Source organism: Canis lupus, chromosome 3, assembly GCF_048164855.1.
Source record: "Canis lupus baileyi chromosome 3, mCanLup2.hap1, whole genome shotgun sequence".
Classification (NCBI taxonomy): Eukaryota; Metazoa; Chordata; class Mammalia; order Carnivora; family Canidae; genus Canis; species Canis lupus.
Genome location: NC_132840.1, coordinates 56,937,899 through 56,952,025, shown reverse-complemented (window position 1 = coordinate 56,952,025; position 14,127 = coordinate 56,937,899). Strand labels below are relative to the sequence as shown.

The window sequence follows — 14,127 nt, the reverse complement described above, 5'->3', positions numbered from 1 at the left end:
CACAGGGGTGGGGGGAGTTGTTCCCCAGGCCCTCTGCCCCCACCCACGGCCTCCAGCAGAGCATCTGTGCTCCAAAACCCCCCCCCACCCCCCCCACTCCCCCCTACCCCCCCCCCCCGCCTCCCTGACCTGCATCCCTCAGGATCAGTCTCAAGGAGCAGCCGTCAAGGACTAAATGTGTCTCTTCAGGAACCCCCCTCCCCTTTGCTCCCCACATCTCCCAGTCCTGAACGACCAGTTCACACAATTCCAAGTACTTGCATCTTCTCTCCGTACCCTGCCGAGCGGGCTCCACATTATAACCAGAACAGTGACTTGCCAAAGGAGGCAGGACTGCAGTGTCTCTGGGGGTCCCAGATGCTTACGGCCCCCCCTCCACTGTGCCCCAACCCCCCTCCACCTCTGTTTTTCCTTCCTTTGAAACCCCCAGCGGAGAGCTGGGAGCGGGGCGGGGGGCGGGCTCCTAACCCGTCACGTTCCGCCTCATCTCGCACACCCAGCGCTGCACCTGCTTGCAGAAGTTGTCATTCCAGCGGCCGTTGGCCCGGACTTCAGCACAGTCTTCGCCTCCGCCCACCTCGTGGCCCTGCCAGTCGTCTGGCTGGGTGGCCGCCCAGTTCCTAGGAAGGCAGGGTATTGCTCGAGCTCTGGCCCCTACCCCCACAACTCTCAGCCCCTACCTGAGAAGAGCACAGCCGAGGAGGAAGGGTCCCGGGAGTGGATGCTGCAGCCTTGAAGGGACAGGCTTGGGGAATTTGGGCCCCAAGGGAAGGATGGGCAGGGACAGGGGCAAAAGACTGGGTGGCTGTCCCCAGGCCAAACTAACAAAGCGGAGGGGGAGCCACTTACTTGTAGCTCTGCTGATAGTCGGTGCCGTCCACCCATCTCCAGGAGCCATCACTGTCAGTGAGACCTATCCAGGTATCGAAGGGGTTCGTGTGTTGTAGGATGAACTTCTGGAAGACAGGTGGGGAGGAAGGTTCTAATCCTCTGAAGCTCGAGCAGACAGTAGCTGTGGCTGCCTCCACCAGGCCCAGCTCCATCCATCCCCAGGCTGAAGCCTCAGCTCCCTACACAACTGTTCCTGCTTTTTCTTCTGGAACAGGAGTTAGGGTTTAGAGGACTTTGCGGGGCTAAGACTCGGTGTGAAGTGCTTTACGAAGATGATCTTATTCGATCCTTAGAAAGCTCTCTAAATCGGGTACCCCGGTGATTCGCACTTCGCGTGTGAGATCAGGGGACTCGCAGTAGTCCGGCAGAGCCCAGAAAGTCTAGGGCCCGCCCGGGTTTGTGACCGCTGCCCCCTGACCCGACGCCCCACCTCATTCCCAGCTCTCAGCTGCCACCCCAACCCTCATCCTCTGCTGTCCTCTGCCCACCACCTTAAATTCTTGGAATCCTGACTCTGGCCCCTGCCCCTGTTGCCCCCGTGGAACTCAATGCCCGTTCAGGATCTCGGTGTCACTCCCCTCTCAGGGGCATGGGTCCCTGCTCCTGCTTCTCTACATAGCTGTCACTTCTAGAGTTTTGCCAGGCTCTGGAGCCTCCAAGCTTGGACCCACGACCCAGAGCCCCACTCCAACTTGGCTACATGGGGTCCAAGATCTGGGCTGGAAATAGGAGGCTGCTCAGGGTGCATGGGCAGGGACTGGGGAGAAATTGGCCCTGAGACAGCTCCCCCAGACTCATACACCCCCCCTAGGTCAATAGACAACCCGCCCCCTGCCAGTGGCCTTCTCTTTACAGATGGGACTTAAGCCCCATGGTTTGGGAGGGTGACAGAGGGAAGGTGTGGAGGAAGGAAACAGAGGGGTAGCTGGACTAACATACCCGCTTCACTCTTCCCTCAGCGAGTGGAGGGTCTACGACCCCATTTGGAGGGAAATTTCTTAATTCCATTCGCTTCCTAGATACCCAGTAATGATTGCAGACCACCCCCTGCGAGCACAGGTATGGCGGTGCCCTCAAATTCCAGAATCCTGCAAACCAGACAATGTTCTGTGCTGGAGGAGTGGCGCTCAGAGGCTGCGGGGCTGCCTCACAAATTCACATGAGTCAACAGAGCTGGAGGCAAAGTGCTGGAGCCCAGGTATTCTATTCGCTGCCACCTGCTGCACCGTCCCCTCTTCCCACCACGGCCGGAAGCTGAATAACTGAACGGAACACAAATTGACCATATCCAGCCCTCTGTGTTGAAGACTGAGGGGAGGAATCAATAGTGCCAGATGATTGGAGAAGACGGTCCAGGAGAATTCATCTCCCCTATTCCTGGGTAAACAACAGGCAAGAAAGAATGGCGTCCATTCATAAACATGGCAGAGGGGGGATTATCATGGAACTTATGCAAAAAGTAGAGAGGAGGAAGATGAAGAGGAGGACAAGGAAGAAGCAAGAACTCTGATATTAAGAATTGACGTGAGGGCACCTGGGTGGCTCAGTGGTGGAGCGTCTGTCTTCAACTCAGGGTGTGACCCCAGGGTCTTGGGATCAAGTCCCTCATCAGGCTCCCTAAAGGGAGCCTGCTTCTCCCTCTGTCAGTGTCTCTGCCTCTCTCTGTGTCTCTCATAAATGAATAAATAAAATCTTGAAAAAAAATTAAAGAGGAGATGAATGATATAAAATATCAAAGAAGACCTCCAAGAGGAAAGATGACACCATGGTAAAGTGAGGGGAAGGAACCCAAGAGAAAGATTTGAGCCACGGGGGACGAGCCTAGGAACTCAGCAGAAAGGTGAGTCTGGGATGTGAAGGATGAGCTTGACAACAGGACCGCAGCTCAGAGGGAAAGGAAAAGACAGGAGCACCTGACACAGGGCAATGGCTGTGGGCAGCAGACAACAGAGGGACGTTTTGATGACCCGTTCCAGAGAAAGAAAGAGAACACACAAGAAAAAAAAGTTCAAAGAAAAAATTAAAAAAGAAATGTTCAAATTTTTTTTCAAAAATCTTTTAAAATATATATTTAAGAATTTAGGAAACCTCCAAAATGTACGAATTAAGAGGATGCTCCTGGCCCCAGAGCCAAAATGCAGAGAGAAGGAGCAACAGCAAGATATATCTGGATGAGGCTGATGAAATTCAAAGACAGAAAAGACTCCAACTATTCAGGCAAAACGCTTACGGAGTCTCGGAGAGGAAAGAACGAGGCATTAGAAACTTCAAAGTTGCCAAGAGACTTGATTTTCATTGCTCTCCCCAGAAAAAAGTGATAATTATATGACGTGCTAAGGGTGTTAGCTGATGCTATGGAGCAATCACATTGCACTATGCACATTGGATCCCTCAAACATATACAACATTATATGTTGATTATATTTCAATTTTTTAAAAAAGAACGAGGCAGGGCACTTGGCTGGCTCACTCGCTAGAACATGGAACTCTAGATCTCAGGGTCCAGAGTTCAAGCCATATTGAGTGTGGAACCTACTTCCAAAAAGAGGAGACATTTGAAGAAGAATCAGCGGGCTGGTTTCCTTCTTCATATGGAAAGTCAAATGAAATCTTTCATTTTTTTTAAGCCAATCAATTTCAGCCCATTGTTTAAGATTATCACAGTAATCACTAGTATAGCCCAAAATAAGTGACACCTAGTTGGAGATACCATAGGGGAAAAAACAAAAAAGAATACATCTCACACAACAAATGTGAGGAAACAAATGGAGGACATTGACAGAAAAGAAGACAGGCTTGAGATTAAATGTGTCTATTTAAAAAAAAAACGTAGGGGATCCCTGGGTGGCTCAGCAGTTTGGCGCCTGCCTTTGGCCCAGGGCGCGATCCTGGAGTCCCGGGATCAAGTCCCACGTCGGGCTCCCGACATGGAGCCTGCTTCTCCCTCCTCCTGTGTCTCTGCCCCCCCCACCCTCTCTCTCTCTGTGTCTACCATAAATAAATAAATAAATCTTTAAAAAATGTAAATGAGGTACACATCTATTAAAAGAAGACTCTTAATCAGTTTTTAAAAATCAAAAACATAGGGCACCTGGGTGGCTCAGTGGTTGAGCATCTGCCTTCCACTCAGGGCGTGACCCCAGGACTCTGGGGTTGAGTCCAACATCAGGCTCCCCGCAGGGAACCTGCTTCTCCCTCTGCCTGTGTCTCTGCCTGTGTGTGTGTGTGTGTGTGTCTCTTGTGAATAAATAAAATCTTTTTTTAAAAGAAAGTGCCTGGCACAGAGCAAAGACTCAGTGATTATCACCAGTCATATCCTCGTTTTTTAAAAAGTCCACTACCTACCCTAACAGCTTGGTTGTCCGTGGTGAACTCTGGTGTTGGGGGCAGTGGGCAGGAGAGACCTGGAATGCTCTGGAGGTACCCAGTCACCCACGGCAGGTGTGTCCCTGGGAATCCTGCCCACGCGGTCCCTTACACCCAGTGACCCCCTCATCCCACATCCAGCAAGAAGGGACTGAGCGTCTGCACTGTGTTCTTCAGCCAAGCCCATGGCCCTTGGATCCTGTCTCCTGACCTGTCGCTGGTCACCCGCTCACCTGCCCATCCCCCACCCCCAGCTCCCGGCTGTAATGCCCCACCTCCTAGAATCGGTGACTGTCTCACCACAGCCTTCCCAAGGCTGTGCTGGACTTCTGCTTCTGGACCCTTCCTTTGGTTCCCAAATAACAATAAAGCAGCGGGACCAGCCTCCCAGCTGCACCCTGGGAAGGGTCTAGTCTCACCTGCTCCTCCCTGGAGTTGACGACCACCAGGTGCGCGCTCTCCAGCTGGCAGTGCTTCTCGGCCTCCTCCCAGGTCTTCCCGGAGCGGGAGAACCAGTAGCAGCTGCCCTCGTACTCCAGCCAGTTGACCGGGCAGCAGTCGGTGCCTGCGGGGGGCGGGGAGGTGATGGGGGGTGGGGATGAGGTGCACGGAGGACGCGGGCACGAGGGACCTGCGGACTCCCCTCCGTCCCTACCGTTGCTCTGGAAGAACGCCACCTGACACGTTAGGATGCGCAGGTCCGAGGGGAAGTGCTTCAGGTGCAGGAGCAGGGTGGCGTGATCTAGAGCACCGGGGAGGGCGTGATGCGGCGCGCTGGCTGGGGATGCGCACACACACGCACGCTGCACGCACTCAGGAGGGTGTCTGACCTGCCTTCACGTCCCTCTGCTGTTTCTCCAGCTTGGCTTCCAGAGAAGTCAGCTGGCTACTGGCACCGCCCCCTGAAAAAGGAAAGCTTAACCATTTCCTCCTCCCTTCGACCTCTTGAAGCTCCCTCCACCCTCACCCACCCTCGTGCCAGTGCTCCCCGTGACCTCTGCCCTTGGCCTCCCGACTCCCCCGCCCAAGTCCCCCGCAGTGACTTTGCAAGGCACAGACCTGCCCCCTCCCCACCCAGCCCCTGCCACACTGCAAGGGGTCACAGTCCCCTCCGGCCTCACAGGTTCTGTTCTCTCCACCTGGCACGGACCCCCACCGTGCTCACCTGCCTGTCCATCCTTCCGAGCCCCTGCGCCCAGGGGTCAGCATCCCTGGAAGCCTCGCCCAGCTTCCCCGGCTGGGCCCCCACCCTGCAGACCCAGCCTGGGACGCCCAGCAAACCCGGTGTGGATGAGCCGCGGGGAGTCGCCCACCCACCATCGGAGAGGAGGACACCGAGCTCCATCAGGACCCCTGAGGAGAAGTGGCTGAAGTTCTCTTTGAGGATCCGCAGCTCCTCTTCTAGCTGAGCTCCTTGTCAGGAGGCAGGCAGAACAGGACAAAGTGGAGAGGGCAGCGACCCAAGTGACAGCCCACGCCCAACCAAGTGCCCCGCTCCGCCCCATCACCCACCCCCACGGTTGTCCCAGCGCTGCCTCTTTCTGGCCCCTCTCAGAGCTCTCAGAGCCCTGGTAGGCCCCTGGCACCACCCCATCCCCCACGGCGCCAAACGACCCTCACGTTGGGACCCGATGACGCAGATCGCCACCAGCATCAGGACGTTGAAGCCTAGGACAAGCAGATTGAGGCGGTATCCAGAGCAGAGACGCTGCAGCAGAAGGGGCTGGTGGGGAGGCAACCCTGCGGGAGATGGGGTGTCAGAGGAGGAGCAAGGGGACCGGCGGACCTGGACAGTGGACACGTGCAAGCATCAGGGAGACAGAGGTCTGAGGAAGTGCAGCCCTGGTGGGGGTAGATGGGGGTGAGCTGTGGAGGGAGTTGCTGGGCTTTGACCCCAGGGGTCAGGCATTGCACACATTTGCACACTCACCCCCATGTGAACACATGCAGATGTGCACACACAGCAACTCAGGTGCATGCAACATGAAGGCACACGGTAGTCACATCACCTGTGTGCAAAACCCCGGGCTTGGACCCGGGGACCCAGAGGCCAGGCCCTGCGTTCTTGGGCCTTCCACTCCCCAGGTCAGCCCTCTCAGCCCTGTCCTGTGGCATCCCACCACCCCCTCCCCCCCATCCCCACTCCCATCCTCACCCCTGCCCTGGAACCACCAGAACCCCTGCTCCCTGGCGACCTCTCCCCTCTAGCCTCAGCACCTTGCAGAAGCCTCTCCCTGCCCTTAGCCAGAATGAACCCCTGACCCCCCCACATACACACATGCTTTTCTCACTTTGCTCTCACACTCCACACTGTGCACACACACACTGAGGCATGCACATTGCTGCATGCACACTCGTTGCCCCTCGCATGGCCCCATCCCCACTGGCCCCTGCCACCCTCGCTTTGGGACCGGGTTATGTGGCCGGCCACCAGCAGTGGGACGTTGACACCCAGGATGGGCACACACTCTCATTAACACTCTCACACTCACACACATTAACGCACACACTGTCTCGTACACACTCTCATGTGTGGTAGCACACACTGACACATCTTCACACGCGTACACACAGACACACACAGTGTCACACACTCACAAATACACCTGCAGTTTCACAGGCGTTGGGTGGCTCCCCACCCCCCAGCCCCTGGCCAGTGTGCCCTCCCTGCTGAAGCTCCTGCGTTTGCATTATCCACCTGAAAACAAGATGCTTCCTCTTTGCCTCAGACCCCGCTTTCCCATATCCTCATCCCATCCTGGGCCAGTTGGTCAGGGGCCCAGAGTCCTCTGCCCAGTGTACCTGCTGCCACCATCCTGCAGTGGGCACTCCCTGTGCGGGATCACCCAGACCTCCTGAGATCTTTACACCAATGACTGTCACCATCCTCCACTTCAGACACACTCAGGACCCCATCTTGATTCACAGAGGCCATGTCTTTGACCCCTCCACTACCCGCTCCCCTCTCTGGGTACAGCCTCCCCTGTGCCTGTCACCCCTTCCCCTCACACCCTTCCCATCGCCTGGGCTTCTCTCCACACAGAAGCTCTTGCTGACCACAGTCATCCCCATCCAGCTAGGACCCCAGGGCTCAGTCTGGCTGCTCTCTCCAACCCTGTCTACTCATGAGGCCCCTGTCCTGCTTCCCAACCTGACCTGTGATCTATGAACCCCAATTCTGGGCTGGCTTGGCAATCTGAGCCTGCAGGCCTGAGATCAGACCACCCGTGGCTGAGTCCTGCTGTGCCACCAACTAGCTCCGAGGTCTCAGACAAGTCACTCGGCCTCTGGGTGCCTCAAACGTCCTCGTGTCCATTTCCACGGGGTAGCTAAGGTAGCCAGACTCACAGACATCAGGAGTAGAATGGTAGTCACCAGGGTCTGGGGAAATGGGGAGCTGCTGTTCAAGGGCTATAAAGTTTCAGTTACACAAGATGGATAGGTTCCAGGCACCACATTGCACCTGTACTGGAGCTCACGACCTGCGTTGGCACCCCGAGTCACTTGTGAAGAGGGCAGAACTCATATTACGTATTCTTATCACAACTTTTTTAAAGATTTCATTCATTTATTCATGAGAGACAGAGAGAGGCAGCGACACAGGTGGAGAGAGAAGCAGGCTCCATGCAGGGAGCCCAAAGTGGGACTCGATCCCAGGACTAGGATCATGCCCTGGGATGAAGGCAGGACAATTTTTTTTAATGGGAGTAAGAAGGGGCACCTAGGTGGCTCAGCCAGTGAAGTGTCTCCCTTCGGCTCAGGTCATGATCCTGGGATCCTGAGATTGAGTCCCACATTGGGGGTCCCTCTGCCTCTGCTCCTCCCCAGCTCATGTTTTCTCTTCTCTCTCTCTCTCAAATAAATAAATAATATATTTTTTTTAATGGGGATAAAAAGAGTAGCTACCAGATTGGATTGTTCTGAGAACAAAATGAAGTAAAACACACAAACTGAGGGCCAGGCAAGTTTGAAGGTAAAAGCATAGGTCTGCCGGACGTGGAAAGCCAGAGGCTAGATCCACCCTCCCCACCAGAAACGACCAAGACAACTATGAGAAGCCGCCCTTTCTCAAGACACTCGGATCTCAAGCAACAAAGGGCGAGGATCCCTGAGAGACAGGGAACAACGAGAGGAGCCCAGTGGTTCTGGCTGCTGCAAAGGGAAAGTTTTCAGGCCAGGCAGTGGGGAGGGGAAATCCAAGCAAAGCCCAGCAGGCTGACTCACCGGGGTGAGGACATGAAATTGAGAGTCTGGGGAGTGCGAGGGTCAGAGAGGAGAGAGCTGGCCACAGAATCCGGGAGGTCTGCAAAGAGCTCCCCCCAAACCTTAGCAACATCCTGAGCACACAAACAGGCCCCGGGATGGTGCCTCGGGAGTGCTCCAGACCTGCCCAACATATCATAAAAGCAGGGGCGCCTGACTGGCTCAGATGGTCGAGCATCTGACTCTTGATTTAAGATCAGGTCTTGATCTCAGGGTCTTGAGTTCAAACCCTGTGTTGGGTGTAGAGGCTACTTAAAAAAAAAAAAAAAAACTTGCAAATGTAGAGGCTGGCTCAGATGAAGAACATGTGACTCTTGATCTCAGGATCATGAGTTCAAGCCCCACGTTGGATGTAGAGATTACTTAAAAAGTTAAATAAACTTAAAAAATAAAGTAACAGATTTTCTTTTAAAAAATCATAAAAGCAAAACCCAAAAGTATCAAATTGACTAAGTTGCTTAACCGCACCCCCAAAAGAAAACTCAAGGTTATGCAGAGGAATAGAAATATATCCAGCACACGATGTGGTAAAATTCACAATGTCTAGCCCGCAATCAGAGATTACCAGGCATACAATGAGGCAGGAAAACACAACTCATAATAAGAAGGTTAATAGGGATCCCTGGGTGGCGCAGCGGTTTGGTGCCTGCCTTTGGCCCAGGGCGCGATCCTGGAGACCCAGGATCGAATCCCACATCGGGCTCCCGGTGCATGGAGCCTGCTTCTCCCTCTGCCTGTGTCTCTGCGCCTCTCTCTCTCTCTGTGACTATCATAAATAAATAAAATAAATAAATAAATAAATAAATAAAAAAAAGAAGGTTAATAAATGTATCGAAACTGACCCAGGGCACCTGGATGGCTCACTTGGTGAGGCGTCTGGCTTCAGCTCAGGTCATGATCCCAGAGTCCTGGGTTCGAGTCCCATGTCTGGCTCCTTGCTCAACAGAGAGCCTGCTTCTCCACTCTCCCTCCCCCTGCCTCTCCCCTTGCTCGTTCTCTCTCTCTCCCTCTCCCTAATAAATAAACAAAATATTTAAAAAACAAACAGACCCAGAATGGACACAGGTGCTAGAATTAGCAGACATGGACATTAAAACAGATAATATAACTGTGTGCTGTTCACAGACATGAGCACAAGTCAAGGAAGATACTTAAACATCCCAGGTTGAACTCCTAGGCATGAAAACCACAATGTCTGAAATGGAAAATACACTGGGTAGAATGAGTTTGACATAAATAAAGATCAGTGAACTTGGAGACACAGCAATAATAACGATATAAAAAGAAACACCGGGAGAGAAAAGACTAAAAAAATGCAGAGGCCATCAGTGAACCTGTGGGACCCCGAATATTATAGTCCTTGAAGGAGAAGAGAGCAGAGCAGGGAGGGAGGCAGAAAATGGGTGCTGAGGAAAGAGTGGCCAAAACATCTCCAAACTGGCTGAAAACTAGGCATCTAGCGCACGAAGAAGAGTGCAAGCTGTCCTGGGAAAGCAGGTGACGGGTGTGGATGTCGCTGTGTGCCTCTGTCTCCTGCCTTGCTGCCCAGCAGGCTTTTTGGGGTAAGCGCCCTCCTCCGTGAAATCCAAGACATCCAGGCTCTGCCCCAGCCTCCTGCTTGAACTGGGAATCGGTGCCCCCTCAGGAGATCTCATGGGGAGTGGATCTCACGCCCAGCTCACTACCAGGAAAGGAGGAGCCGTGGTGGGAACACCTACCCCTCCTGCTGCCCTTGCCCTAATCAGCTCCCATCTACCCCCCCCCCCCCCCCGCATCCTGCAAGGGCACCAGGTCCCCTGCTGTCCACCAGCCCTGGGAATGAGGGTCCCTCCCAGAGCCTCCTGTCTCCGCGAGCCTCACACCATCACCACACTCCTTGCAGCCACTAGAGGAGGATCTAGGCTGGGAGCTTAGGGGAACGGAGTGGGGGGCCCAGATCGTGCTGTGCCCAGCCCCCAGCTCCCCCCCACATACACACTCTCCTGGCTGCACATGCTTTCCTGGCACACACAGGCATGCATGCACACGGCACACACACGTACACACACTGCTCAGGTTAGGAGGAAATGTGCATGCGCACACACACATGCACACATGTACACATGCACACACATGCACACATGTGCTTGCATGCTACTCAGGTTGAGAAGAGGAGGAGGAAGCCGTCTCCAGCATTCCAGTTAGTCCCTCGCCTCAGGGCAGACACCCTTTCCTTGGGGTCCCGGGGGTAGAGAGGAAGGTGAGGTCAGCGGGCAAGCAGTGGAGACAGGCACCCTACACCCAGAGAAGCCTGGTCCCTGGTCACGGGCGAAGGTGACAGAGACCCCAGAGCAAGAGAGCAACCGGCAGCTACTCGGAGGAGGTATGAAACCCCAGAAACTAGACACTCACTTCTGCAGAACCGGTCTTCTCTTCTGGGGCCATGCCCACGAGGACCCGGCCCCTCACCTCTGCCCAGCTGCTGGTCGCTGTCCTCAGAGTCCAGCTGCTGGATGTCTTGACAGTCCTTGGCCATGCTGGGTCCGGGGCAGGAGCTGGGTCGGGCTGAGGCTGGGCTCGAGGCTAATGCTGGAAGCTAATGCTGGCAGAGGCCCACGATGGGGTTGGATGGAGGGTGGGAGCAGGTCCAGGCTACCCCTGGGGTCGGGTTTCAGCTTGGAGGTGAACGTGGGGCTGAAACACGGCTAGGTCCTGTCCCTTCTGGGAGACTGCTTGGCTGGCAGTGCCATGGCCAGGAGCCCACCTCCCGCACTCCTGTGGACTCAGCCACCTCCCACTCCTCCCTCCGGCCCCCGCTGCCCCTGAACTAGGGTCTCCTCCACACCAAATATCCCCAGTGCCACCTGCCTCCCCAACCTTAGTTACCTGTTAAAGTAGGGTGGCCGGACTCCCAGGTCCCTCACGCAGCCCAGGCCCCAGGACAAGGAGGCACCAGAGCCAGGAGAAGTGGGGCAGGGGTACCCGGAGTGGCTGGTCTGGGCGAGAACCCCGAGCCCGTGTGTCCGAGTGTCCGAGTGCTTCTCACCTGGTATCAGCTGCCCCTGGGACTTTGGACAGTAAATAGAAGGGGAAATGGGGTTGGAACTCAGGCAAAGGGTGGCGGGGGCGGAGGACATGACTGTGTCTGTTCCTCCCAGAGAAAGGGGTCTCCTGGCCTATTCCCCATAACCCAGCCAGCTACCTCGCTCTTCACTGCAAGTTTGGGAGGGGTCTGGTCCCGGGGCGCTGGGGTGCAGTTCACCGGGCTCCCCTCTGCCCCTCCCCCCTTCGCTTCCTGTCCCAGGAGTTCCCAGAACTGTTGGTGTCTCCAAATATCCTGGCCAGGATCACAGGGGCCGGTTCTCTGGTCTTGCCCAATGTGCAGGCTCAGCATCCGGGCTCCCCAGCTCTGAGCTGGTTCACCTCCCTCTTCTGGGAATAAAGCCCCTAAAGGACCAGGGCATAAGGGCAGGGACACCAGGTGGCAGCAAGCGGCCCTCCCTGGGCAGAGGGATGGAATCTCACCAAGCCCCGTCCTCACCTGTGCTAAGTCAACTACATGTGACTGTCCCAACACGGCCCCCCCAGTGGTGGGCACCTCTGTGGCCCCCACTGCCCAGGGGAGGGAATGGGCCTTCAGGAAGAGTAAGTGACCTTCCCTGGGCAGAGAGAAGCAAATCAGGGGAAAGTCAGGCCATAAGACAGAGGTCTTCACAGTCCTGTGGAAAAGGTTGAGTAATGGGGCACCCGAGTGATGGGGCACCTAGGTGATGGGGTGCCCGGTTGATGGGGGCACCCGGGTAATGGGGTGCCCGGGTGATGGGGGCACCTGGGTAATGGGGCACCCAGGTGATGGGGGCACCAAGGTGATGAGGCACCCGGGTGATGGGGCACCTGGATGATGGGGGCACCGGGGTGGCACAGCAGCTGAGTACCTGCCTTCGGCTGAGGGCATGATCCTGGGGTCCTGGAACCAAGTCCCGCATCGAGCTCCCCACAGGGAGCCTGCTTCTCCCTCTGCCTGTGTCTCTGGCCCTATCTTTGTGTCTCTCATTAATAAATAAATAAAATCTTAAAAAAAAAAAAAAAAGAGCTGACCAAGTGCATTATCTACTCCATGCCAAAGTTGACCAACTGACATCCGGGAATCAGGACAGGAGAGGGGTTTTCTCATTGGCCACACACCTCAACTGGATTGACTCCAAGTTTCTGGGTTCAACCATCACTGCCCACCCCCAACCTGGTGAGAAAGAACAGGAAACACGAGAGACATCCCTTGCCTCTTTTCTCCCTGTTTGAAACTCAGTATCTTAATTTTTACCAAAAGTTGACATGTCCTTGGACTATTTCTGAAAGTGTCATATGGTTTTGTCACTTTTCTATTGGGTTTTTCTGATTTGGGTTATGGAATCCTGTTTTATTTGGTTGATACTGGTTTAGGTGGGGTTTTCTTTCTTTCTTTCTTTCTTTTTTTTTTTTTTTTTTTAGGTGGTGGGGGACCTCAGGCACAGAAAGTCAGGTTAGTCGTATTTCTGAGTTCATGGACGCCCCACCTTCCTCCAATCTCCCCTCCTACTTTCCCTCCTCTATCCTGTTCCCCCAAACCAATTCTACTCTCCACGTGCAAACAGTCTCCAAAGACGGTGGCAGTCAGCTTCTTCCCTTGCCATGCATGCAAGTCACACCGGCCACCACCTGAAGAGCCAGAGTCTGTTTCCCTTCCCCTTGAATCTGAGCTACCTGCATTGCTTGCTGTGGCCAGTAGAAAGTGCTAGAAGTGAGCCCAGTTTTGGGCTCAGCCTTCAGAGACCTGGAAGGTTCAGTTTTCAGCCTTGGACGCCAGCCTCCATGCTTTAGGGAAGTCCAGCTCTCCTGCTAGAGAGAGAGGCCTGGGCTGGAGGTGGGGAAGTAAGACATGATTTGGATATTGAGACAGAGAGATAGAGAGACAGAGAGAGAATGACCACACAGAGGAGCACGGAGGCCCGAGGACGTGTCAACAAAGCCTTCCAGGAGCTTCCAGCCCAGCACAGCCAACAGCTGAATGCCCCCACGTGTGTAACCCTGGCCAATACGACGTGGACCACCTGGCCTCACCCTACCCAAATTTCCAGCCCCATTGAACCTTAAGACATAACAAGTAGTCCTTTGTTTCAAGCCACAGAAGTTGAGGTTGGTGTGTTTTGCATCCATAGGTGACCCAAAGAGTATGCCTCAATGGGAACCTTTGTAAAATACGTGCTGGAGTCTATGTGTCTCTCTGCTATATACATAAATGGAACTTTTATGAATCTTTTTGTTCCTGACCTTCTTCATCCAACAATACGTGTTTAAGATCTGTCGGTGTTGCTATTTGTACAATCTGGCTTGTTGCTATGAACCCCAGGGTGGCATGGATTGGAGTTGATTATGCTTTATTTACCCAGTTCCCTAGTAATGAACCCTAAGAGGTTGCCAACTGCCAATAACCAAAATTAACACCACACTCATGGTTCCCATCATGATCCCATGAAGACCCACATAAGAAGTTCTCTTGGAGCCCTACCCAACAATGAAAGCACTGGGTCATCACAGAAAACTCTCACACTTGGGATCCCTGGGTGGCACAGCGGTTTAGAGCCTGCCTTT

General features: G+C 54.5%; 1 protein-coding gene across 2 annotated transcripts; it reads right to left on the bottom strand.

Annotated features, from left to right (window-relative positions):
- Positions 1–247: 247 nt before the first annotated feature.
- On the bottom strand, positions 248–12,568 carry LOC140630734 (asialoglycoprotein receptor 2-like). 2 transcript variants are annotated; one of them, XM_072821433.1, is made up of 10 exons: positions 12,435–12,568; positions 11,386–11,567; positions 10,912–11,101; positions 5,878–5,997; positions 5,575–5,670; positions 5,088–5,159; positions 4,913–4,999; positions 4,677–4,822; positions 850–956; positions 248–620 (listed from the first exon to the last, which is right to left on the bottom strand). In XM_072821433.1, the coding sequence occupies exons 3-10, from the start codon at positions 11,033–11,035 to the stop codon at positions 464–466; spliced, it is 909 nt and encodes a 302-aa protein (XP_072677534.1). In that variant the 5' UTR covers positions 11,036–11,101; positions 11,386–11,567; positions 12,435–12,568; the 3' UTR covers positions 248–463. The 2 variants fall into 2 exon arrangements, with proteins under 2 accessions (XP_072677534.1, XP_072677535.1); XM_072821434.1 differs by lacking the exon at positions 12,435–12,568 and adding an exon at positions 11,702–11,851.
- Between the last annotated feature and the right edge of the window lie 1,559 nt (positions 12,569–14,127).

Coding starts and splice junctions, on each gene's coding strand:
- LOC140630734 (XM_072821433.1), bottom strand. CDS start 11,035: ATGGCCAAGGACTGTCAAGACATCCAGCAGCTGGACTCTGAGGACAGC. Junction 5,671..5,877: donor CTGCGTCATCGGGTCCCAAC/GTGAGGGTCGTT, acceptor CCTCCTGACAAG/GAGCTCAGCTAGAAGAGGAG. Junction 5,160..5,574: donor CGGTGTCCTCCTCTCCGATG/GTGGGTGGGCGA, acceptor TTCCTTTTTCAG/GGGGCGGTGCCAGTAGCCAG.